Below are 27245 nucleotides of genomic sequence, written 5' to 3' on the forward strand. Positions count from 1 at the left end.
GCCGTAACATCGTGAGGACACCCACCCACCCCCTTCAGCAACATGAAATTTGTGAATAATCCCTACAATGTAAATTACACTGAAACAAGCGTGGAAGTAATGAGAATCATGAACATGTTTTTAAATTTATTGCGTATTTCTTTCACCACTGGACTATCGCAGAAGTTTTTACAAATGCGGAAACGCTAATAAAAGTGCGCAATTGCATCAAATCGGGTATAGGTGTCTTTGGGGGACTTATTCTTCGTAAATCAAAGAATAAGTGCTATGAAGACACCAACAGGATTCAATGCAATCCCGCACTTCTATTTATACTTTCGCACTTATGAGGCCGCACTTCGCAGTCCAGTAGTGAAAGAAATACACAATACTATTCCAACCATGATTGAGCTGTGATGAACGCTTCATATTTGCGTTTTGTTCCCTCTCAATCCAACCGCATCGATAGCCGTGCGGTTAGCGTTCGCGCTTGACAATCGGCTGATCCTCGGTTCGATTTTAGCTTGCTGCAAGTTTTTAACCATGATATAGTCATTTTTACTGTCGAAATGGTGCCATGGTAAAATTGAAAACACAAATTGTTTGAAATAAATGCGAATTTAGTCTACACAAAACAAGTGGCGTTGTGTATTTAATTGAACCCTCTAATATAGTATTTTCAACCGCAACGCTGTTCTCAGTGTATTGTATCCAATACGATTGTTTCTTGAAGGTTTATTCCACTCACTGAATGGTACGTTTTTATCCGGGTGGTACTTTTTGCTTTTCAGTGTGTAGAATATTATGAAAATCGCGCCCAATGCTAAAGCCGGCCACTGAGAACAGCGTTGCGGTTGAAAATACTATATCAGAGGGTTAAATTAAATACACAACGCCACTTGATTTGTGCAGACTAAATTCGCATTTATTTAGAATATTTTGTGCATTCAATTTTACCATGGCACCATTTGTATAGTAAAAATTACTATATCATGGTTAAAAACTTGCAGCAGACCAGAATCGAACCGAGGATCTGGCGATTGTCAAGCGCGAACGCTAGCCGCTCGGCTATCGACGCGGTTGGATTGAGAGGGAACAAAACGCAAATAAAAAGCGTTCATGATAGCTCAATCGTGGTTGGAATAGTAAATTTAAAAACACGCTCATGGTTCTCATTACTGCAACGCTTGTTTCAGTGACGCGAGAAAACGAAACGTCATTTGACGATTAACCGACGTCTGGTTTTCCGCATCGACAGCGTTATGTTTGTTTACACCCTAGTTACCATCAGATTCTAATCAATAAGTTGCTTCACAATTTTCTCAAAGTTATTCTTGAAATTTTGCCCTGAAATAAGTGTAATTTACACAAAACTTACCGCAATACCTTCGGCAATATGCTGGATGGGTGGTACTGTCGTTCGATGAACGAACAAGCACTTCAGCAACAGCAGCAGCAACAACATCCGCACCCGTCCCAATCGCAGCGGAGGAACTCCCTGGATGGGGACGATTTGGGCGACCGGGATGGAGGGGACAGTTCCGGTCAGGAAGAGGACAGCGACGAGGACATCATCCCGACCAGACGCAACGTCGACTACAAGGCACAGTACAACACGCTCAAGAAGAAGCTGAAATATCTTCTTTATGTGAGTCAGGGGAGGTCCTTTTTTGTTTGTTCCTTCAGGGTTGTTAAGCTAGGTATGCTGTTCCGCTCAAGAAAAGAAAAAAAATCTGCGCAAGAAATGGTCAAGAAATTTTCTACAGTGAGCTCCATTTGAATTGACATTTCTTTTCAACTGCGTACTGAGATCAAAGAAAAATGCTTTTCTTGGGCATTTCTTGCAAGAAATTTCCCACGCATCGAGATAGGCGATTACTTTTCTGTTGAAGTGCATACTTCCCATTACGATTTAAACGAATGCAGGGCTGGTAGCAAATCTTCTTATGAGCGCTTCCACAGTTATTAACTGAGAGCTTTCTTTGCCAGAATTGCCATTTTCGCATTCGTATATCGTGTGACAAGAACGATTATAATCTATGCGCAGAGAAATCAATGAAATTTCCATTACGAAAAGATCCTGGACCGACCGGGAATCGAACCCAGACACCTTCAGCATGGCTTTGCTTTGTAGCCGCGCACTCTAACCACTCGGCTAAGAAGGCCCCCTCTATTCTGAACGAAAAGGATCAAACCACAAAACGATCCTTAGTTTTAATTGAAAATTGAGATAATTTTCAGAATAAAGGATCACAAATGTGAAAAATAATTATTTACATTTATGATTTTAAGGTGAAGATGAATCGAAGCCAAAGTTCAAATTTTCAAGAGCACGGATCTGGAGAACCAAATATCCGATTAAGCTGAAAACTTAATCGATTGGTCACCAGCTGGTGGTTTCATTCATCAAAACACATCTACAAATTTTAATTACTTTTACTTGTCTTTTGACGGTTTTTCACGTGCTGCACTTCGAATGTGCGATTTTCCTGTAACAGTGGTGAAGATCCACGGCATGTCAGTGAAAAATAATACCCCAACTATTGGTACAATGTTCCTTTAGTTGCGGTATATTTTTAATTTGTGTTCCTATAGTTGCGGTATCCGTTGTTTTCTTATGGGATCCTTCACTATAGGAACACTTTACCGCAACTATTGGTACAAGTAAGAAAAGTTTTAGCGATTTAAGTTATATTTCATCAGTTTTAAAGCAATTTGAACGCTTTTTCCAACTATTCCGTGTATCAACAAGCCAATACGTCGATTGGCAGTGTTGGTTTTGTGGCTAATGTAATAAAATCAGTGAAAACGGCACTACCGCAACTATAGGAACACCCAGAACTAAGGGAACACTTACACTACCGGCAAATGTTGTTGCTACAACAGTTTCGTTTCTACTGTTTTTTTTTTTTTTTTGCTTTCCCGATGAGTTTCATCAATTTTATGTTCAAGCGAGCACGGCGCCACATTATACAAAATCAACAATGAAATTATTTTCAAAATCTGATATCCCATTTTTGAGTTGACTCGTAAGTTCAGTTTTCAAGATATCTTCCAAAGCTCTTTCAGCTGCATTAATTAGGTAATATTATTTGTTCTGAAAAAATAGGATTTTACAGCATGTCAAATTGTCCCCTAATGAAAAGCAACCGCATATCAGTCCCACCACAGATTTCCGCACTGAGTAACAAAAAATAAACCGAATTTTGGTCATCTTTGTTTTTTTTTCGGAAATACAGTGGGATTCCGTTTTTGGCATGCTCCGATTTTGGCACCCCCCGATTTTGGCAACAAAATGGATCCGTTTTTGGCAACATTTTTCAATTCCATTAAAATTTGTAAATTTCTGTAAATATTATCGTGTCTGTTGCGTTAGTCACTTGAATAGCATGTCAACTCCACACCGATTACATTACAGATCTCCTTTTTCGTCGATGTTTCCCCAAATCTCACCAACTACTAAGGACTCGCGTACGCGCTTATTTACTTTAGAATGGTCATTGGTCATACATAGGCAACATTTCATGACACCAATAATCTCCACCAGTATCTCAACTTAAGACCAATCTCTTTTCATAGGCATTCATATTGAGTGACCAGCCCACTTGAGTCTGCCAGTAGGTGATACAATAAAAAAATACTGATCTTTAAATTTTTAACAGCTTGTTCGACCACCAGCTCCGACATAAGAGCAACGAAAAATCTATGACTTACACACTTAATTTATTTCGCCGAGGCCGGCAAAAATAATTGCCGAGAACTAAACAGCTGAGATTTCGGCAAAAATCTCGGTAAAAGTTCGAAGTACCGATTGAACTGCAAAATGTTAAATCAACCCAGCTGTCAAAATTTGACGAAAATATCAGCAATCATTTGCTGAAAATCTCGGCACACCACTACCGAAATTCGGTAAATGGTATTTTTTTTCGATTGGAAGAAGAAGAAGAAAAAACCACACATAAATTTCAATGATCATAACAAATTTATTAAAATTATATACCTATATAATTGTGTTATAAAATACCACCTCAGAGAACATCTAAATTTTCACAAAATTGATGAAATATAGTGTTTTTCTATTTGAAGCAAATGATAGCAGCACAACTACTTTCGCTGCACTTCCATTGTTCCAAGTAGTTCCCGCGGGGGATATTCCTAAAAGTGTAATAAAAATAGCATCAACCGAGCTGACTCGTCTGAATGAATTATTTATAGGCACAAATGTACGCTATAATACAATAAGTTATGTGAATACTTACATGTAGGCACTCTCCCTCTTTCCACGAACGTTTCAAAACATTTCGAGCACATGTCGCTTTCTGCAGCTCTAATTTTTCGGTATTGACAGATGCACTTTGTCGAAATTCAGTAAAAATATTTGTTTGCTGATTGTTTTGGTAAAATAGATTACCGAGTCTCAGTTTTTTTTATGAAAACTACCGATTTTCGTCAATTTGCATCTGTCAATATCGCTCATCTGTCAAAATTGAACGAGATTTCGGTAAAAATATGTTTTACCGGCTGAATTCGGCATTTAAGTTTACCGAAATTAAATTCTACGATTAAGTGTGTACACAGAGTTATAACCATAAATTTTGTCTCGCTGTCTTTATTATTATGGATTTATATACATTGCGTATGTAAAAACACACCGCAATAATAGATACAAATATGTACAGCAAAATGTCGTGTATCATAACTTTTTTTAAATTTCATTTAATAACATGACAAATGCGAATACAGTCCAAATTACAATTTATTTTCAATAATACCATTGAAGCTGTGATAAATACGAGAGTGTTTTTACTTTTTGTCTGTGGTATTGGTGTCTATATTGATCTTTCTGCGTCAACTATTTAAAGCTACGTTCTCTCTTTTTTATAGACTCTATAAGGCGTTAGATTTGTTAAGAGACAATCCAGAATTCTGTACAAGATTGTTAATCAAGGATACGGGTCTCAACATCATCAAAATGTTCCTTACGAGCTGAGTCTATGAGTTTCCTAACTGTAACCTAAAGAACCTTTAAGGGATTCTTTGTTCTTGTGGGACTTTTTAGAAATTTTAACGAATTCATGAGGATGTTTGCAGATTCCAGGTGGACACTGAGAGCTTCTTGAGGGATCTTTAGAGTCTATAACTGGTTATGGAGTATTATGTCCAAAAGCTGGTGATTCCTAATAAACTCTAGGGCGTCCTGTAAATTTTAAGCGGGATAATGTGAATTTATAGTAGTATTTTTAATATTTCCGGTGAAAGCTTGAGGATTTTGAAAAGGTTCCTAGCGGAATTTGAGGTGTGCTAGTGGTAGCCTAATAATAATAAACTTTTAAATTTTTTCATCGGAGACTTGAGAATTTTCGGCAACATCGCAGCGGAATTCCAAGATGTTAACTCATAGCAAAATGCTGATAACTCTATGCGAGATATGCTTCAGAGCTTAATATGCTTCAGAGCTCAAGTGTTTTTTCTGTAGATTTCTTATGAGAACCTGAAGATTCCTATAAGGTTCTTGAGGTTTCATAACAGGATCCTGTAAATTTCAGTTGATTTCATAAGGCAGGTGTAAAACATATATCAAGCTGAATTAAAAATTATTTCAAGTAAAAATTAAATTCTACACAATTACAAGACATTTATGCATCTTCTCATGCTCATGTTTGCCCTTTTGATACAGTTAGCCAAACATTATAAAATGCTTTACTTTATCAGAAACATAAATTGAAGGAGCAATTCCAAACTTACCGAATTTTTCAAATTTTACGCTAAAGTCCAAAAGTTAAACTGATTTTAAATGTTCATTTAATTCGAAAAAAAGGTCATGCCGTTTTGCAATACCCAGCGCTTTTGATTCGCAAATACGTCTTTAAAAGAAAACATTTTTTTTTTCGTTTTCTCTCATAGTTTTAAGAAAATGTCCAGTTCTTCAATAAAAGTCATTTTTGCGATTATTGGTTTTACAAGGCCCTTTTATAAGTACAAAAATTATGCATAAAACTTCTAAAAAAAATTGTTGACGTTGAGGCGTAAAAACGCGACCAGGAAATCGTTTGCCAGATTTAATATTACGGAGCTATAGATTCATAGCATAGCATAACCCTTCGGGAAAATGCTTCGAAGTGAACCTTTTCGAAGTCTCAACGCCTTATGATTCGATAAAAATGATGTACTTACATGATGCTTTCAAAACCAATAGTTGAAAAATAAAATTTGAAATATGGGTTCCGATTTTGGCACGGTTCCGTTTTTGGCAACTGAAAATTTCAACTTTGTTGCCAAAAACGGAATCCCACTGTATATTGTAGTGAAAAGTAAATTGCGAAAGTTTCATTAAGATTTGAACACATTCCTCTGGAATTTTTCATCTTTTTCTTTCTGACGTAACGTCCCCACTGGGACAGAGCCTGCTGCTCAGCTTAGTGTTCTTATGAGCACTTCCACAGTTATTAACTGAGAGCTTACTATGCCAATGACCATTTTTGCATGTGTATATCGTGTGGCAGGTACGAAGATACTCTATGCCCTGGGAAGTCGAGAAAATTTCCAACCCGAAAAGATCCTCGACCGGTGGGATTCGAACCCACGACCCTCAGCTTGGTCTTGCTGAATAGCTGTGCGTTTACCGCTACGGCTATCTGGGCCCCAAATGGAATTTTTCATATGGAAAACGATTTTCACAGCCCATTTTCTCAATGCCTACTTTTTACAGATGGGGTTGACTTACGATTCACGACAGGGAAATATTCATAATTTAGAAGAAACTCGTGCTCTAACCAAATGTTTCTAATACATCCGTACTGAATCACATAATTTTGTTGTGATTCAGTAAAATGTTTCCAAGTTTTTTTTGGCACGAAAAGTATTATGAACTTCTGTAACAAAAAAAAACTTGGAAACATTTACAAAAAAAATATTGTAAACCTTATTATTTATTTGATTCTACATCAATTAACTCGAAAAACCTCGACTCGTAACAACATTCTTAGTGTTAAATCGATTTAAATTAAGTTTACCATTTTTGTTCTTGTAGGAGAACGAATTCTTCCAGGAAAATCTACGCACCAGTCAGCGTCGGCTGCTGAAGGTTACCCGGGACCGGTCGTTCCTGCTCGACCGGTTGCTGCAGTACGAAAAAACTGATCTCACATCTTCGGAGAGCGAGGACACCGAATCGTCGGATGATTCCTCCAAAATGGAACCCACTCCAACGGTGGGCCGGAAGCGCAAGAACGACCCATCCACATCAAACAATGCGTCGCTGGTTAAAAATCCACCGAAGCGCAGGAAACCTGGCCCCAAGAAGCAAATCCCACAGCACATGGTGCTTCAACAGCAAGCGATTCTGCAACAGCAACGACAACATCAGGCGCAGATTATGGCCCAGCTTCAGGCCCAGTCTCAACAATTCCACCAGCAGCACCAGATCGTGAACAATCATCATCACCATCAGCAGCAACAGCAGCAGCACCAAGAAGGACACCTGACGACGGAGGAAGTCGAGCGACATCTGCAGTCTCGAGCCCAATCCATGCTGGAGGTGGTCCCCGAGGGAGAACTGCCCAACGAGATGTTCAGCCAGAATCCCTCTAGCGAATCCAACGACCAGATGGTGGACACTTCACCGAGCAACATCGGCGAGGAGTGTCTCTCGGTGGATTTGAACATGATGCAGCAGGAATGACCGATCGGAGAGAGAAGCGATGGCGGGGCAGGTGGGAGAGAGTCGTCCGCGTAGGATTAGTTTTACGGTATGATAATATGAGTAGTTTGACATAAACTGTATGTTTAATTGGCAACGCTTGGGGTCGATGTTATTGTGAGAAAGCTTGGAGCGGTCGTAACCGATCTAATGATTATTTTACCTTGTTTGAAGCTTGGAGGCTACAGCGCAGCGTCTCGCAATTGCCGAGCGTATTATAGAGCTGCATTTTCGTCACTCTTGAGCGATACTTCTCCAATTGCCCTAATCATTTACGGTTAACAGCGCCTCTTCCGTTGTGTACACTGTACAGCCAGTGTATTTGTGGTCTTCCACGAAGCCGACGACCTCTACTTGGTTCCTTGCTAATCATTATTTTTGAAATTGTTTCTTTCGACAATCGCACTAACAAGGAAAGGTCACGATGGTGTTTTTTTTTTATTTCCGTACGGGTTTGGGCCGAAAGGTCTCAGATTTTCATGAAACTTTTTCCACAGGCAGGGCTCATCAATATATGAATAAAAAAAAATTGAGAAAAATTCAGGGTCGCTTATTTTCCCGGAAAACTCAGTTGGATTTTTTTTTGTTTTCCTCTGACACTACTTACTTTGAAAAATCATAACTCAAGAACGAAGCATCGTAGAAACAAAGTTTTTTTTTATGAAAATGAAAGCAAATTTTCTCAGGAATAAAAAAAAAATATTAACTGGAAAAAATTTTCCACAAAATTTTCCACCGTTGAGAAAATTCGTAAAGAAAAGCCGGAAAAACTATGTTCCAATTAGTGGAAAACTTTCAAAAATATATTTTTGAGAAGGTAATTTCATAAGCTTTAATCGCTGAAATTTTTGAAATGAACTTTTTTTTCGTTTTTGAGTTATGGTCAATTTTGTGGAAAATGACCATATAAGCCTTTTCTTTGAAAACCCATATTTCAATCGAAGCTTCGGAAAAACAAAGATTTTTTATCAAAGCAATTGCAAATTTTCTAAAACATCTGAAGAAAAGATATGGGATTGGTAGATGAAAAAACCGAATTAAGTACTATACCATTTAATTCCACTGGAGTTTGTATCCTTTGACAGATACGCGTATTTCGAACTAAACTGTAAGGCCGTCTTCAGTGTCGTGTACTAGACTCGACTTGTCTAAATTCGGTTTTTTTTATCTACTTATAGGTATTCTACTAAACAGCTCGAAGATTTATTATAATATGGGATTGTATAAGTCGGAATGGATGATATTTTTCATGAAAAATTACACCGCTAAGAAAAACTAAAAAAAAAACTGTTTCTGCCTCAATTTTTCATTAAGTACACTGAAAAGGGATTCTTTCTTTTCTATGGAACAAATAAGATTATTATTATTATTTTTTTAATTTTATTTATTCAATTATTCAGTATATAACTTACATTTTCATCTTAATACTATCTATTTTTTCAACCGGAAAGATTGTCTTCAGTTAACAGCCAGATATCGCCCGCGTCGGACGTACTTATTATTGGAGGGGTAAATTAGCAGAGAGAACAGTAAAACACGTCTTTACAGATCGAGGCAAAACACTTGAATGAGCTTTATTAATTTCCTCCTTTCCATTCCCTTTTGAGCTTCATTCAGTCAGCTCCTTTTACACTCGATTGGCGCGCGATGCTGAATGGCGCAGGGCTGCCATCACTCCTCCTCATCGCGCAGAGATCGCAATCCAATCCTCTCGCGTATGTCCTCCAATTTTACCCTGTTCAGCGGTTTCGTAAAAATGTCCGCCAACATATCCGCCGATGGGCAATAAGTTACATTTACGTTGTCGTTTTCAGCCAAATCCTTCACGAAGTGATATTTGGTGTCCACGTGCTTCGAACGCTTCAGTCCTGCATTCTGCTCCAACATCTTGATGCAACTTTGGTTGTCTTCGAAGATCTGTACTGGTTCCTGTACAGGCTCCCCGAAGTCCTTCAATAGTTTTTTCAGCCAAAGCAGCTCCCGACAACTTTCAGCTAACGAAATGTACTCCGCTTCCGTCGATGAAAGTGCCACACACGATTGCTTTCTGGCACACCATGATATCGGGCCATCACCCAGTTGAAACAGGTAGCCCGAATTCGATTTTCGGTCCTTCACATTTCCGGCCCAGTCTGCGTCCGCGTATCCTCGAAGTTCTTGTCTGTTTACAGCCAATTCCAACTTCAAATCACTCGTAGACTCCAGGTAGCGCAGAACCCGTTTTGCTTCCGTCCAATCCGCATTCGTTGGCTTGCTTACCTGCCTTCCAAGAATGGATGTACTAATAGCGATGTCTGGCCGGGTATTTACTGATAGATACAGCAAACCACCGACAAGGCTCTGGAACTTTTCATTGTTCGGTAGACTCTCCAGCTCCTCCTTTTGCTGTAGGTATCCGACGTCCATAGGAATCCTTGATCCCTTAGCATCCGCAAGTCCGAACTGTGCAACCAACTTGTCGATATAAGCCTTTTGGTCCAAGCAGTAGGCGTTGTTCTTCCGCGTCACTCTTATTCCCAAAAAATGTTTCACTTCACCAAGTGTTGTAATCTGGAACTCGCTAGCTAAAGCCTTCACAACTCCTTCGTAGTCTTCATCACGTGATGTAGCGATTAGCATATCATCCACATACACCAGGATATACACTGTGCCGCCGCTCTTCTTCCGCACATATAAGCACGGGTCAGCATCCGCCTGCCGGAATCCCAGTCGCTTCATAACATCATTCAGCTTTTGGTTCCAAACCCTGGCTGATTGCTTCAAACCATATAGGCTCTTACGCAAACGACACACCTGTCCTTTTTCAACTCGTAGTCCGGGTGGTACCCGCATATATATGGTCTCCTTGAGATCGCCATTCAAATATGCAGTTTTCACGTCAACGTGCCTGACCTGCATCTCATCTCGTCCAGCGATGGTCAGCAGTGTACGAAGCGTCACTTGCTTCGCGACTGTGGCGAATACCTCGTCGTAGTCCAGGCCATATCGTTGCGTGAAACCTTGCGCTACTAATCTCGCTTTATATCGTACTAGTTTACCTTGCTCATCCTGCTTCTTCTTATAGATCCAGCGGCATCCGATGGTCTTGCTTCCTGGCGGCAACGACGTCAAGTCCCAGGCCTTGCACTCCCGCAATAACTTCAGCTCGTCGTTCATGGCGGCCTTCCAATGGCCATTCTCAGGATCACTCACTGCCTCTTGGTAGCTTCGGGGTTCACATTGCTGACTCCGAGCCAGTTTACCATCCGCCACGTAACGTTCAGGTGGAATACCTTTCGTTGATCTTCCAGACCGACGAGGTGTAACGGCGAATTGCTCCTCCTGCAAGTAAGTCGACTCCCCCTGGATCGAAACTAGTTCGTCGTCCTGTCGAGAGACAACACTACCATTGGCATCTTCATATAAACTCCGATCTGCTGGATTTTCAAAACCAAGATCCAAATTGTCGCAAGATTCTTCTTCAAACCCACGGAATTCTTCCTCATCGTCACTATCTGCGTCCGGCTCATCTTCGGAATCTTCATCGGACTCGTCCGACTCTTCATGCTCCATGTTGCTGGACGGTTTCACCGGAGGCACCACGAAAATTTCGTCATCGACTGCATCCGGAATCTCTCGATCACTTGACGGCAAGAAACGAGCATCACGACTGAAAACGATTTCATTTGTCTTCAAGTCGATGAAACGCCACGCTTTATGCTGCTGGGAGTACCCAACAAACGTCAATTTTGTCGCCTTCGATTGCAGCTTCGTCCGCTTTTCCTTCGGGATGTGCACATAAGCTTCCGAGCCAAAAATCTGGATCATGCTCATGTCCGGCTTCGTACCGTGCCAAATCTCGTAGGGCGTCTGCTGCACCGGTTTCGTTGGCAACATATTCTGTAGATGGTTGGCCGTGTTAACCGCCTCGGCCCAGTAACGATAATGCAACCCAGAATCGATAATCATACACCGTGCCATCTCTACCAGCGAACGATTTTTGCGCTCCGCAACTCCGTTCTGCTGTGGCGTGTATGCTGTCGTAAACTGCTGCTGAATTCCTTCCTGCTTGAGAAACTTGACCAACTCTGCGCTGCGGTACTCTCCTCCTTGATCCGATCTGATGATCTTCGGGGGTCTACCAAACTGCGTTTTCATCAAACGTACGAAATCTCGGATAACGTCCACGGTATCCGACTTCTTCCTAAGAATGTATAGAGTGGTAAAGCGGCTGTAGTAGTCGATCAGCGAAAGAAAATACCGACGACCTCCAGGTGTGGCCGTTTTCATCGGCCCACACAAGTCACTGTGGATCAAATCCAACACCGCTTTCGACTTACGCCTCACTTTCTTAGGAAATGGTCGCCTTGCCATCTTTCCCTCCAAACAGGGTTCACAAGAATAACGAACAGAGCAGTTACGTACCTTGATGCCTGTTGCCAAAGCTTTCCGCTCCAGATCCAGGATAGCTTGAGTATCACGATGTCCCAGCTTCCTGTGCCACTCGTGTATGCAGTTCTTCGTATGACACTGACCCGAAACTGCACTAGCACGTTCAACCATTTGAAGATGGAACAGACCCTTGCTTGACGGCGCAATAGCAGCAATCTTATCACCGTTCGCAATTCTACATCCGTTCTTGTCGAAGATTACGCTCGCTCCCTTCTGAACTAGCCTGCCAACGGACACGAGATTCATGTCGAGATCAGGAACGAAAAGCACTTCACTCAACAAAATTCGCGTTTCTGCGCCACCACCTCCGATGCAACAAATCTGGCACAATCCGACGCCTTTCACCGCTGCATGTTTACCGTCGGCAACCGTAACCGATTTCGGAGTGTCCATCCGCGGTTCATTGAACGACACGAAAAACTTCCGATTTGCGCACATATGCGAACTCGCACCGGAATCGACGATCCAGTCTTTCGCCGCGCACTCACTGGCAACAAACGCACTATTTCTCGGTTCTACGTTCACATCGGAATTGACGACACAACCATTCGTCACGCACTCTCTGGCAAGAAAAGTAAATTCTTCCGATCGCGACGTCGCAAGCTTCGCCTTCGCGAGCTTTTTCGACACTTTTCTCACTTCGCTGTGCCTGCTCACTGCTGAGCTACTGTCACCTTCTTCTTTCTTCTGCCTCAGCCACAAGCTGCAGTTTGCTTTCTTATGACCGGGCTTCTCGCAGAAAAAACACACTGAGTTTTTCTTCTTGTCTTCCGCTTTGAGAACAACCGAATCCACTACCGCCGGATCACGACGCTTGTGCACTTCGTTTATGATCTTCCCTTTCACAAGATGCATCGTTAGCTCATCATCGGCTCGGTTCTCTAGCGTCGTCGTCAAGGCATCGAACGAACCAGGCAAACTTCGAAACACTAAAACCACCTGGAGATCTTCGTCTAGTTTTGTTCCAGCGTTAGCCAGCTTCTCGAACAAATCCTCAAACTCCATCAGGTGTTCTTCGATGTTGTCCCCGTCGTGGTACTCCATGTCGCAGATTCGCTTGAGCAAATGCACTTTGGTCGTAAGCGTCTTCTTCTGGTGCTGCTTTTCCAAATTGTCCCACACTGCTTTCGCGGAATTCGTATTCCGGATATGCCCGTGTTGACTTTTTGTCAGCAATAAACCGATCGTCGCGCGCGCTCTCTGGTCTCCCTCATCCCAGGCAGCCAGTTCCGCGACGTTCGAACCCGAAGCAGCCACTTCCGGCTTCACTCCCGGCGAGACATACTTCCAAAGTCCTTCTCTCACTAACAAAAACTCGACTTCCAATTTCCACGAATCGTAATTATCGTTCGTTAACTTCGCGATACCAATTTTCTCCATTTTTGTTGAATTTAACACTTCCGGAAAAATTCCAACAAACACGCCACGACTTGTCTGAACGTGTTCACTTAGCACAAAAACAAAATGGCTACTTCACAGGCCCATAACCTATTGGAGGGGTAAATTAGCAGAGAGAACAGTAAAACACGTCTTTACAGATCGAGGCAAAACACTTGAATGAGCTTTATTAATTTCCTCCTTTCCATTCCCTTTTGAGCTTCATTCAGTCAGCTCCTTTTACACTCGATTGGCGCGCGATGCTGAATGGCGCAGGGCTGCCATCACTTATTGCCTCTTGCTTTCGTTCGCATTTCTTAGAAAATGGCCGGTGCGCGGAAAAACACTTTAGTGTTTGATTTCAGTGTTCTCCCAGTTCGCCCAGATGTGGCAAAAGTGCAGCAGTTCTTGGAGCATGAAATAAGGCTCCAATATACGGACATTAGGAGCATACAGTTGCATCACTCTCGTAACTGTGTGCTCATAGAGATGAAATCGAAGGAGATCGTCGCACGCTACCAATCTGACCATAATTGGAAGCGGTCAATGCTGTGTAATAACACAAAATTTAGGATTCCGGTCTATGCGAATTGTGACGCAGTGACGGTCCGGGTTCACGACCTCCCACCGTCTATGATTCACGCAACCGTCGCCGACCACATGCTTAAGTATGGAGAGGTTATCTCCATTAGGAATGAGAAGTGGAAGCACTACTTTCCGGGCATTTCTAACGGAGTTCGAGTCCTTAGAATGAATCTATTATGGCAAATTCCATCGTTTATTACTATTGAAAACGAGATCACTATGATTTCGTACATCGACCAGCCTAAATCATGCCAACGATGTACCGGACCGTATCACCCTGGCACAAAATGTCCAGATTCAACTGTCGCGCCTGCTGAAAAATCGCCACAAATATTAGAAGCATCAAAATCATCCGACGAGTTGTTTGATCAAGATGACTTCCCACTGATAAACAACAATCGGCAAAAATCTCCATCTCCCGTTCGTGAAGAAGCGGAGCAACAGAACAATGACGACGACTGGACTGATGATGACAATGCATCGAACTCTTCCACTGAGCACAATGGGGCTACAAACAAGCGACGGCGATCGAGGCAGGTTAACCGGGTTAACCAGAAGAGTGGAATAAAAAAGACTTGCTCTGATCAGTGTTCCCCAAACACGGATCGCACGGAAATCGATGTATCAACAAATGATACAAAATGTTTATCGAAAAATAAAATTGTAGAGGAGGGAAATTGTTCTATGCATAATAGAAAATGAATATCGGCTCTGTAAAGCATGTTACGGCGTGTGAGCCTTTAAATAAATGATTTGGTAATAAAAGATTGTCTTTGGTTGCTAACACCAGAAGATTTTCGTTTCTTTATATTATTGAGAACAAAGTATGCTGTATTTTCTTGGTTTTCATGTGCATCTGAGAATTCACTAGCAAAAATGCTTCGTTCGTCTTTTGTTATAAATGAATGATATTTTTTGTTCCAGGAATTAAAACAAGGTTAGAAAATCTTTCCTGAAGAAATTTTTCAGCCTCTGAATAGTCATTTTCAGTTGCATAGATAAATTTCCAATCTTATTTAAATTGGTCTTTCACCTTTTGCGACACAGCCCAGTCGAAAAATTGTTTGGCGTTATTAATTTCTGCTGACTTTCTAATACTAGCATCTCTAGCCATTCTAATCTTCTTATTTTAAGCTTTCTGCTAGTGCACAAAACCAAAATAAAAAGTGCACGGTTGGTGGATTCTTTCTTTGCGAGATTTGTGCCTTTGAAGTTTTAGTGAAATCTTAGAAGTTGATTCAAAACTGTTTCACCTTAACAGCGCCTCTTCCGTTGTGTACAGCCAGCGTATTTGTGGTCTTCCACGAAGCCGACGACCTCTACTTGGTTCCTTGCTAATCATTATTTTCGCAATTGTTTCTTTCGACAATCACACTAACAAGGGAAGGTCACGATGGTGTTACACGGGGTTTTCAACCGGACTATTTTTGTAAGATTCTATACATCGAAATATTGAAACCCCCAAAGCCTTTCTGTCGGAAGTAATGCGACAATTAGTAGGGTGCAGAGCTACTTGGGCACTACCATGATTCACTTTGGCATCGGGGGTTTTCCTCTGCCAAATTGTCTGAAACTTTGCACAGAGAAACGCATTAGTACGACGCATACTGTGGCCAAATTCGAGCTCTCTAGGTTTCAAAAAACCCCACTGCCGAAGTGAATCAAAGGTGCCAAGAATAGGATCCGGCTCCCTATTCATTGTAGGCTATGATAAACTGGGATCCGCCGATGATGGGTTGAATCCCATTTGTAGCTCGACCAGCTCCCACGTGTTGTTCTCGATCTGAGCTCGATATTCGTCGTCCATTGCTTGCTTCCACAGTTTCGCTTCACTTTCGGGTGATGGACCAAAGTTGTAGCCAGGAGGGGCTCAGTATAGAAGTGAAAAATGCGCAGTCTGCTAGTGCTGTTAGTAATGTTTGATCCTTCGACCTTGGCGCTTGCTCCTGCGGGGGCGGGCAATGAGGGCACGCCTTGGTGGACTGATTCTATTGCGGTTACCTGTCTGACACTGTTCTGGAAAATAGTTGATTTACTCAATAATGTGTAAAGGATCGCTACTATGGATGTCCTCATCTATGCCAATCGCTCAGACATCGTGGTCTACGGAGGTAACAGTCTGAGCTTCTGGAAGAAGTTTTCTTATCTTCGGAGAACACATGCAGACCTGTCTGACCTTCTGGAACAAGGCTTTCCAAAAATGTCTTATTTTGGAATAACTGCCCGATTTTTTTGGAAGAATTTGACGCAACTTCTGAATTTTCGTATGTAACGTTTTTGTGTTGATGGGAGAAGCTTCCTAAACTTTTGGGATGAGCTTCTTGAGTATTTTTTTTTTATTTCCCGAAAGTTCATCCTGCTGAAAAAAAAACTTCAAGAGTTTTTGGGGCTTTTATATCCTGTAAATAAAGAATAAAATAATATGTTAATCAGTCCATAGTTCGGGAAGTTTCTCTTCTGCACCAACTGCAGCCAGTACTTATAGCTGAGAAATACCGTAGGTACGAACAGATAAAATGTACCAAGTCAAAAGGTAAAATAATTAATATCACTTGAGATAGGTAGACATGACAGTCCTTTCCCCTTTAGAAACTTTCTAATAACTCTTTAAAATCCATTTACAAGTTGCAACAACTCATACAACGAACAATCAAAAATATATCCAAAGAATTCCACGATCTTATGTTAAATACGCAAATTTGCTAATTCATTGGATTTTACTGCTCAACACTACATTTGACAAATTCGTCAACACTAAAGAACAATTTCGTTCATCTCAATATAGCAATCGCTCCACAAAAGAACAACTATGTTCACAATAAACGACAATTTCGTCAGCTCTGAAGAACAATTTGGTTTCAACTCAAATCGGCCATTTCACCACACTTTCAAAAATAGAAACAATTGGCAATTCGCCACCCCAAAGAAAACCGATTATCTTCAACACACGTTTCCATGATCCTCGTCGTCACTTTTATATCCTGTAAATAAAGAATAAAATAATATGTTAATTAGTCCACAGTTCGGGAAGTTCCTCTTCTGCACCAACTGCAGCCAGTACTTATAGCTGAGAAATACCGTAGGTACGAACAGATAAAATGTACCAAGTCAAAAGGTAAAATAATTAATATCACTTGAGATAGGTAGACATGACAGGGGCAAGTTTCTTAAATGTCCTAAGAAATCCTTTCCGTATTTTAAGATGTTTTAAAAATTATTCGAAGAAGTTTTCCAACAAGCTTTCAAAATTTTTGGTAGAAAGAAAGGCCACTAGAAACTTCTCTACATTCTCTCAGAAGCTTTAGAAAAAAGTTTATTTGAGCTATCGGGAAAAGCCTACGGGAGATTCTGGAAGGAGCAGCTTCTTGAGCAAATGAAATAAAAACATAGCTTTTTGCATAAACTCCGCAAGTAACTTCCTGAGTTTCCGATAGATGTTTCAGCTGATCCAAGAGCTCGCGAAGATATCGCGATTAATGATGTGAAAGTATTAAATGTTTATGAAAATCCACGCTTCCGATACAAGCAATACAATGCCGTAATCGAAGTAGATGTTGATACGTATAGCTGTCTCTTAACTGCCAAAAAAGTTAATGTTAAATTTGATCGGTGCCTTGTAGTTCCCGCGGTTAGTGTATTAAGATGCTTCGAATGTGGAGAATTCGGGCACATGAGTACGAAGTGCAACAACAGCACTGCGTGCTCTAAGTGCAGCGGAAGTCACAAAACATCGGAGTGTACGTCAACCGTATTGAAATGTGTAAATTGTATAAAAATACATAATGAACGTAACATGAACTTGAATATTAATCATCCAGCGTTCAGTAAGAATGAATGTATGGCATATAAGAAGCTATTTGATCAGAAAAAAAGCAGCTTGCATTTCAATAAATAGAAAACAAGTTCCAGTAGTAATGTGAACCAATTAGACATTTTGTATTTTAATATTGCTGGATTATCTACAAACTACGTTGCATTACGTCAGATTGTAGAGGAAAAACGTCCATTTTTGGTACTTCTCGCGGAAACACATATTGTAGACATTGACGCATTTAATCAGTATAATATTCCGGGTTACAATATTGCTGCTTGTTTGTCACATTCAAGACACACTGGCGGAGTTGCTATTTATGTCAAAGAATCAGTTCAATTCAAGCTTCAATCGAACGAGGCGCATGATGGTAATTGGTTCTTAGGCATTACGGTTGTACGTGGCATGAAGATGGGTAATTATGGTATTTTGTATCTTTCTCCCAGTTCAAGCGACCAGCGTTTTATTGAAATTTTAGAAAAGTGGTTCGAGACATTTATAGATCCTAGTAAACTTAACGTACTTGCTGGCGATTTTAATATCAATTGGAGTGATGCGAATTCGAATCATTTGAGGCGTTTGGCTGAGTATTTCAATTTGAAACAAAAAGTTACCGATTACACTCGAATTTCCCGGCACAATAGAACAATTATTGATCATGTCTATTCTAATTTCGATATAGTAAACTCAGTCACATGTTCAGATGTGAAAATAACCGATCATGAAACTTTAGTTATAAATATTGAAGATAACAGTAGTATTCGAGATAATCTTGTAAGAAAAAAGTGCTGGAGGAAATATTCAAAACAGGCGGTATCAAATCTTGTTGAAAGAAGTATGGGTTTGCATAATAGTGCGGGCAGTTTGGATCATAAAGCAGCTGTTTTAACGGATATATTAAAAACCAGTACCAATAAGTTAGTTGAACAAAAGTTTGTATCTCTAGAAAACTCAAACAGCTGGTACAGTTTAGAGCTACTTCGTCTTAAACGCAAGAGGGATAAACTGTACAAAAAGTTTTTAAGGAGATGATAATAACTGGAGAAGGTACAAGTTAGCGCGAAATATATATTCACAAACGTTGAAAAAGACCCGCTGTGAATATATTCAGAGGAAAATCGATCAGCATCAGAACAACAGCAAGGAGTTATGGAAAATTTTAAAGTCTTTATTGAAACCTAATAATTGTAATCCGCGATCCATAACTTTCGATGGCACATTAGAACAACAAGTAATTGCATGTAATTTTAACAAATATTTTGTCGATAGCGTTTCATCGATCAACCAATCTATTGAGTTGGTTGCTGAACCTGACGAAATCAAACAGCCGGTTAATAGTAGATGTAAACTTGAATGTTTTCACCCGATTACATTTGATGAATTAAGAAGTATATGTTTTTCTTTAGATAAAACGGCTGGAGTAGATAATGTTAATGCTAGAGTTGTGCAAGATTGCTTTCATGTCATTGGACACAATCTGTTGGACCTTATAAATGAATCTTTGAGAACCGGGCACGTGCCACAGGTTTGGAAGGAATCTTTAGTGATTCCTATACAAAAGGTTGCTGGAACGATTAAAGCCGAAGAGTTTCGTCCCATCAACATGTTGCACACTTTAGAGAAAATTTTAGAACTTGTTGTTAAAGGCCAACTGATAAAATATTTGAATAATAATAACTTGCTGATACCAGAGCAATCGGGATATCGAGAAGGACATTCTTGTGAAACCGCATTGAACTTGGTTTTAGCCAAATGGAAAGAAAAAATGGAGTGTAAAGAAACTATCATTGCTGTATTTCTGGATCTGAAACGCGCCTTCGAGACGATTTCTAGGCCCTTATTGTTGAAAAAATCGAGCGCTTTGGCATTTCGGGTTCTGCATACAAATGGTTCGAAAGCTATTTGTGTGGAAGAACTCAACGGACTGTTTTTAATAATTCGGTTTCCAGTCCCGTGGAAAGTAATCTTGGTGTTCCACAGGGAAGTGTATTAGGGCCCATTTTATTTATTATGTACATTAATGACATGAGACGAGTTTTACGATTTTGTGATATTAACTTGTTTGCGGATGACACCGTGTTATTCATTGCAGCTAAAAATTTAGAACAAGCCGTTTCAAACTTGATTCATAGATATAACACATGAAACGCGGACGAAATCAGAACACCCAATTTTCTGCATGGTGCTTCACAAAACTCATTATACTACAAAGGAATAAATGTTTTCAATTCTATGCCAATACAAATAAAGCGTGCAACGACTCTGTCACAGTTCAAGAGACTATGCATTTCACACGTAAAAGCTGTATTTTGAGCAGCCAAATAGTAATTTTTTAATAATGACTAATTTTGTATCTTGACGATGTTTTTACAAACAGATTATTTGATTGCATAATTTATTTGTTTTATTTCATTAGGGTATAGACAAACTATTATGTTCACCCTGATGATGATGATGGATTTTTATATTGTTGACGTAGCTTTAGCTTAAAACCTATTTTTTTGTGAAGTCTACAAAAGTTTGAGTCTCGCGCGCGGTACACAGGTATAAATGACTATTTTATGATTATAAACAAAATTGGACAATTGCACTGTTGAAGGATTCTTTGGATTATTAGGCTCGCTGGTTGAATGTCGGAAACTTCTTGAAAATGCGAATGTTGTCGATAGTTTTGAAATCGTCTTGCGGAGTTTTCAATCCTGACAAGGTTTTGGATTTTGTTAGAATTTCATGATCACTGGTTATGCTTATGAACATCTGTGGTTAAGATCAATGGTGTTTACAAAATTTATTTGTTGCTGTATAGTATGAAAATTTCTATGTTATTTATATCTGTAAAAATAATCAGACCGTTTCGTTTTGCAATATCTGATTAAATTGATCATAATAATTATCCTAAAGATATATCGTCTAGCTCAAACCTTTGTAGGGGTATGTGGCGGGACCATCATCATCATCATCAAGAGCTTCTGAAAAACAAAACTTTCTGAGTTCGGAAAGAAGTTTTCTAAACTCTCGAGAGATAGCTTGCTGGGCTTCTAGAAGAAGCTTCATGAGCTTCCAGAAGAAGCTTATTGAGCTTCCAGAAGAAGCTTCCTGAGTTCCCAGATGAAGCTTACTAAGCTTCCAGAAGAAGCATCCAGGAGAAGCTTCGTGAGCGTTTAGAAGAAGCTCGCAGAGATTTTACAAAGAAGCTTCCAGAACTTTCACAAATAAGCTTTCAGAAGAAGCTTAGTGAGCTTCCACAAAACACCATCTTGAGCTTTCACAAAGCAGCCCTCTTAACTTCCACAAAGAAGCTTCCTGAGCTCCAAAAGAAGCTAAAAAGGATGAAACAAATAACCCTCAACAACATCGATGAACTGCTGGCGATGTTCGATCAACGTTCAACTAGGAAACAAAGTACCATGACTTGACGGAGGATTTGAAGCAGATGTGGCGCCTTGGCCTACAGGACGTCCTTGTAGTTCCGTCTCAGCGATTTCCAGAATTTCCGAGTTGGGGTTGTAAAGGACATCCACCGCATCCAAAAGGCGGTGGTGATTCTTGGAACCTGTAATTCAACGTGTGACATCAACTCAAATCATAACTCAACAAGTCATCAAAGGGAGAGTTTCTTCCGTATGTACAACACAGTTTTTTTTGCCCTTTCAGGATCACTTCTAGTTCTATATAGAGAACGAAACTAGTTGCGATTTTATTGGTTTACACATAAACGATTTTTCTACATGCAATTTGTTATTCCTTCCACTATGTTAAACTTACCGGTTGTTTGCAATATTGAGTAGATTTTATACGACGGGGGCTATCATACTAGTAATGAACGTTCGACAATTCTAACCACAGCTACTACATAGGAAATTCGGTGCTTAACATGTTTCTTCAATTCAAACGATATTCAATATGTACCTAAGATTTGCCTGGACTGATCCTTCGAAGACAATCCCAATTGCGACAAATTTGCGAAACGATAGGTATCGATCAAGCATTAACGTTAACGTAAATTTCAAACAATATTATAGTTTTACTATCAAAAGAAAGAAAAAATCGGATAACTACTACCTAAAGTAAATCCAAGTTATCATAAAAAAAAGTAGGTATAAATCACACGCTTCTATGTACAACAACGACCACCCGCTTCCCGCCCCTTCTAGTTGACAACGGCCGATCGTTTGTCGCGGTTCTTGCCCCGGGTGATGGTCCGAGCCTTGAACGCAGCAGCATTGATGAACTTCTTCTCCGCCTTGGCCACCTTTAAGCTGCGCTCCAGTTCGTCCATCTTGGCGCCCAGTTCCAAAACGTCCCGCAGGAACTCATTCTCGGTCAGGTGCACGTTCATGCCGAATCCCAACGCATTGCGCAGGCAGATGTACTGATGGTGCAGGGACCAGGTGTCCAGGAGCAGCGTTTCCTTGCCAAATTTGATCGAAATTTCCGGCGAGATGTCCTCCTCCAGGTAACGGTGCACGTCCCGGAACGTCGCACGCTGAACCTTGCGGTCCCGTTTGGCGCGGTATTTGTGCGCATCGGTGGCAAGCTTTTGCGTGGCTTCAATCAGATCGGGTAGTTCGTCCTCGAGGAAGCTCTCGTCGTGCGAGCGACCACTCTCCAGAATCAAGGCAATTGTTTCTCCGGCGATCATTCGTACGTCCAGGTGAGGGCTCTGAAGCATACCGACCAGTTTGTTGATTGAGGGAATCATTTGATTGTTGCCGTTGACGAGCGATACCAGATCTCCGGATGGGATCAACGTGAGAAGCAGGGCCCATGCGCTCAGGGCGGCACTGTGGAGGGCAGCTGCGTCCGCATTGGCACTGCTTGGGCTACTGTCTCCCTTGAGGTAGCTTCCCGAGAAGATACCCTCGAAGTTCTTCATTAGTGGCAGAAGATCTCCGATGTCGTCGGTTCCGAGGAAGTTGAGCAAGCCCAGGGCCATGCAACACTTGGCGCGAGCATCGTACGAAGCGGCTCCATCTTGGGCCGTTGCCAACAAGACCGGTTTCAGCACATTCATCATTCCGTTGATTTCCTGTGCGCCTTCCAGTTGGATCACCAACAGCGGGATGATCCGGGCTGCCCAGGCCTGCTCGGCGCCCTTGCCCTTCTTGATGGACTTTTCGATCGCATCCATCAGCGTCATCTTGCGGTCATCGATGAAGTCCGGGATGTAGTGATGGACGAGCGTTTCGTTGATCACTTGGAATGCGTTGATCCGGGTCTGGAGCGACTTGTCCGTGGCGTTCTCGATCGCTTGCAGAAGCTTTTCCTCGTGCTTCTCGAAGCCGGAACCGGCTTCCGTTTGGGTCGAATCGCCGTCCGTGTTGTTGTTGTAGGCATCGTTCAGCGTTTCCGACTGGCACGAGTACACGCTGGCGTTGTCGTTGGACGTATCGTCGTCCGAGTCGTTGTTGTGATGGGCGTTGCCGTTGGCTTGAAAGAAGAGGGAAGAATTTGAACGTTAGTTTGAGGTGTAAATTTGGTGTCGATTGAAATGTACGAAAAATATCGTAATTAAGCAAAATAATCTTTGTTTCGTGTAGTACGTCGCAAAATAAGAGCGCTATAATTTGGCCCAAGGTCGATTTGCATAACGATATTTGCAGGACTGATAGCAGGTCTCTTCTAAGACACTTAGTCTCTTTTCAAACGTAAGTCAAAAAAAAGTATCTATTTTCAATGGAAGGTTCCTAAAGTCTCTATTTTAACTGAAATTGTATCTAAAGTCTCTTTTTGCTGCTTGCAATTAGTCAAGCTGCAATTTCTATTTGTTCCAGAGAAACCTTCAGAGACTATCACACGACTCCTTCACGTGTCTTTTTTTTAAGACACCTACACGTTAATGCTTCCAGTGGACGATTTGCCCTTTGAAGGAAGCACCACACTAGACAACAGACTAACATGCAACGCCCAGTGGCACAGTCGGAAAACGTTCCTCACGAAAAGTTTTCCGGCCTGAAGCGGGAATCGAACCCACACTGCTTGACTCGATGCGGCTAAACGCTTGGTAACACTAACCGCACGGCTACGAAGCCCACGTACGGTTTCTGTATTTTCAGATTCCTAGAGGAAAAGCTTTCGGAATCATTCTGCACATTCTTACAAAGATTTACATTCAGGGACTCCTCCAGAGATCCGTGCAAAAATTCTTCCGGTGATTCCACCATCAAGTATCCCAGAAATTAATCCAGTGGCGTTCCGAAGAATGCTTAGAGGAATTGCTTCAGAATGTGATCAAGGAAATCCTTGAGCATTTCTTGTAATTTCAAAAAGAAAAGTTTTCCAAGAGATTTTCTCAGGGTTTACTCCAGAAATTTTTCGACTAGTTCTCAGATTTTCCCAGTTGTTGCTATAGGAAACATTCTGAAGGCTCCTACAGAAGTCCACAAAAAATCATTTCATTTTAAGAATTCCTTTAGGAATTTTTCCATGAAAATCTACGAGAATTCCAACGTTAATTCTCTAGTTATGCTTCCAGGCATTTTCATAAAGAATTCCATTCATCCACATTTGCATTCTAGAATTGCTCCAAAAAATCTACAAGGATTATTCAAGAAAATATGTTTAGAACGCTTCCTGAAATTCCTCTATAAATTACACATGGGATTTCTCATGAAGTTCCCCCACACATTTCTCAAGGAATTTCTCCAACATTTCATCCAAGAACTACTCCAAAACAATTAATTTCTCCCAAGTAAAATTTCAATAGCTTCTTCATAACAGGGTGTCCATTCAAAATCAGTTTTGAAATTTCCGTTTTTTTCGGATGCCCAAAAAAAAACTAAAAACAGATAACATAATGATCCTGAGACTTGATAGTTTGACTTGATTTAACTTGATAATAAATCTTCGAGCTGTTTAGTAGAATACCTATAAGTAGATGAAAAAACCGAATTTAGTACTATACCATTTAATTCCACTAGATTTGATTTAACTTATTTATAAATTATTTTTGATTAGATTTATAAAATACTTAACGGTTTGAATTTTTGAAAGAGTTTTGGACAAAACGATACAGACTATTTGTTGAAATATCTAAAAAATATCTTGTAATTATAGAAACCATTTTTTGCTGTGTTTCTATGAGTTAAACATGACCATGGCTGGCTCCTGAAGAAATTCTTTTTGTGAAACTCATGTTAGATCCAAGGAGAGATCTTTTTAACCTTCGGGCTGTCGCGCTGTTGTACTTTGTACATATATGCTATCATTTTACAATAAAGATCTCTATCGATACCAAACCAAAATGTATTCCTCAAGAATCTTCTTAAGAAGCATATTCAACGCACTATGTACGGTTCGAGTAGTCTACAATTTGAAATCAATATATCTCAAATTCCAAATAATTTCGAAATTTGGGGTCTTCAGTAAAGTTGTTCTAGAGATGGAACGCTATCTGATAGTACCTCATCTAATTTGGAATTCGAACGCTAGGTGGCACTGGTGTGCATAAAACTTTTACTTTTGTTTGCAGATATTTCAGGAGCCTGTCTATTTAGTGAGATGACGTTTCCGACAAAGTTGTTCAATAACTCAAGAGCTATCATTGTTTGAGCAAGTTGAATCAACACTTTGACCACTTAGAAAGATTGCGTCTTATGCAAAGTTGTTCAGTAGCTCAAGGATTATCATCTTTTTGGCCAATCTGCAATTTCGAGGCCTATACAAGGATAACCTTTGAGCTACTGAACAACTCTGCCGAAGACGCCATCTCTTTAACAGACCTATTTTGCATGCTTGGTTTATTGAATTCCCAAGATATTTAAAAATCATGCCGGTAATGGACCCTTTGCGTATTATGGACCCCCTACAGAAAATCATAAAATTAACACTCAAACCAATCTAATTCTTATAAAAATCCATCGGGGGAATTTCATTTGCATTGTTAGGCAAAAGTTTCAGGCAAAATAGTAGCTCTGAGGTGCATAAATACAGAAATTTGAACGGTTTTGGAAATGAAAGCACACAAGAAGCTCCATAATTTGCATTTTCAGGAGGGTTCTTAATAGGCATGTCGGCAGTGAGCTGGATAAATGGACATCAAATGGAGGGTCCCATAAAAGGAAACGTCAAGACATTGTTTTTGCATCGGCTGACATTTTTTCCTTTTCAGGTGAGAAAATTTTCAAGATCCCTGCTACTTGGATTCCTGTGTGGTGCGATAGGAGAATATTTCCTGTGTGGTGCGTAGAAGAAGAAGTTTTCCTGTGTGGCGCGAGAAGAAGACATCCTGTGTGGCGCGGAAGGAGAAAACTAAAACTTTCAAGAAAGATTTTAGTTGAAGCTTTCCCGGATCAAGTTGATTTTTCAAAATTCTGATAAGTATCATTTTTGTTATAGTTCGTTACGTTTGTTAGGATAATTTATTTTCTTCAATTGATATTTACTACCACGGCTATGGATGTGGATGATAAAGATTCTGGCTCAAAAGAAGATGATCCTCCACCAGGACCATCTTCTGTTACAAAGCCAACGCGTATTAAAATTTACCCTACATCATTTTCTGGCCCCTTTATAGTATTTTTTAGAAAAAAAAAGATAAGCCTATCAATGTTTTATTGATTTCGGCTAAAATATATGAAAAATACTCGTCTGTCAAAGAAATCAAAAAAGTTTCTCTTGACAAGTTACGAGCAGTGTTTGGTTCTCGCGATGATGCCAATTCCTTTTTGGAGTCTCAAATTTTTGCTGGTTCTTATCGTGTATACGCACCATGTGATTTTTGTGAAATCAGTGGTGTTATATATGATGAAACTTTAGATTGCAATGATATTATAAATCACGGCATTGGAATATTCAAAAATAAAGCTATTTCGACTGTGAATGTTTTAGATTGCCACAGATTATCTAAGCTTTTTTTAAATGACAAAGGAACTCAATATGTTCACTCCAATTGCATTAAGATTACATTTGCTGGATCAGTATTTCCGGACTTTCTAGAAGTTGATGGAGTTATTTTTCGAGTAAGGCTTTATTATCCTAAACTGATGCACTGCGAACGTTGTCTCCTTTTTGGACACACTATTCAATTTTGCTCGAATAAACCTAAATGTTCGAAATGTGCACAATCCCATTTATCATCCGAGTGTAAAAAACATTCAGAATGTTGTATTTATTGTAATCAGAAACACATTGCCTTGAAGGATTGTCCTGTATATATTAGTAATCAATCAAAACATAATCAAAAGGAGAAGGTTTCGACCGTGATTGTTTTAAATGATTATTGTTTTATGGCTATATCGGTCATGCGACTCAAAGGTAAAGGGAGTCTATAGAAGTAAATGATGGAAACGAATAGGTGCATAGGCGTCGCAAGGGAGCGACAAGATTGAAATTTAATTAGGTGGTGAAAATTGAGCAAGCCAT

General features: G+C 40.3%; 2 protein-coding genes across 2 annotated transcripts in view; one reads left to right on the forward strand and one right to left on the reverse strand.

Moving 5' to 3' along the window:
- The first annotated feature begins 1222 nt into the window (after positions 1-1222).
- On the forward strand, positions 1223-7775 carry LOC5580072 (putative mediator of RNA polymerase II transcription subunit 26). The gene is made up of 2 exons (XM_001654768.2): positions 1223-1627; positions 7010-7775. The coding sequence occupies exons 1-2, from the start codon at positions 1376-1378 to the stop codon at positions 7658-7660; spliced, it is 903 nt and encodes a 300-aa protein (XP_001654818.1). The 5' UTR covers positions 1223-1375; the 3' UTR covers positions 7661-7775.
- A 13752-nt stretch (positions 7776-21527) lies between these two features.
- The window catches only part of LOC5580053 (interferon-related developmental regulator 2), a 45361-nt gene continuing 39643 nt past the window's right edge, over positions 21528-27245 (reverse strand). The window contains exon 2 of the mRNA XM_001654767.2: positions 21528-23312. Within this exon, the coding sequence (XP_001654817.2) occupies positions 22033-23312 (1280 nt within the window). The 3' untranslated portion in view covers positions 21528-22032. The remainder of the gene's footprint in view (positions 23313-27245) is intronic.

Source organism: Aedes aegypti, chromosome 1 (genome assembly GCF_002204515.2).
Source record: "Aedes aegypti strain LVP_AGWG chromosome 1, AaegL5.0 Primary Assembly, whole genome shotgun sequence".
Taxonomy (NCBI): Eukaryota; Metazoa; Arthropoda; class Insecta; order Diptera; family Culicidae; genus Aedes; species Aedes aegypti.

Coding starts and splice junctions, on each gene's coding strand:
- LOC5580072 (XM_001654768.2), top strand. CDS start 1,376: ATGCTGGATGGGTGGTACTGTCGTTCGATGAACGAACAAGCACTTCAG. Junction 1,628..7,009: donor AGCTGAAATATCTTCTTTAT/GTGAGTCAGGGG, acceptor TTGTTCTTGTAG/GAGAACGAATTCTTCCAGGA.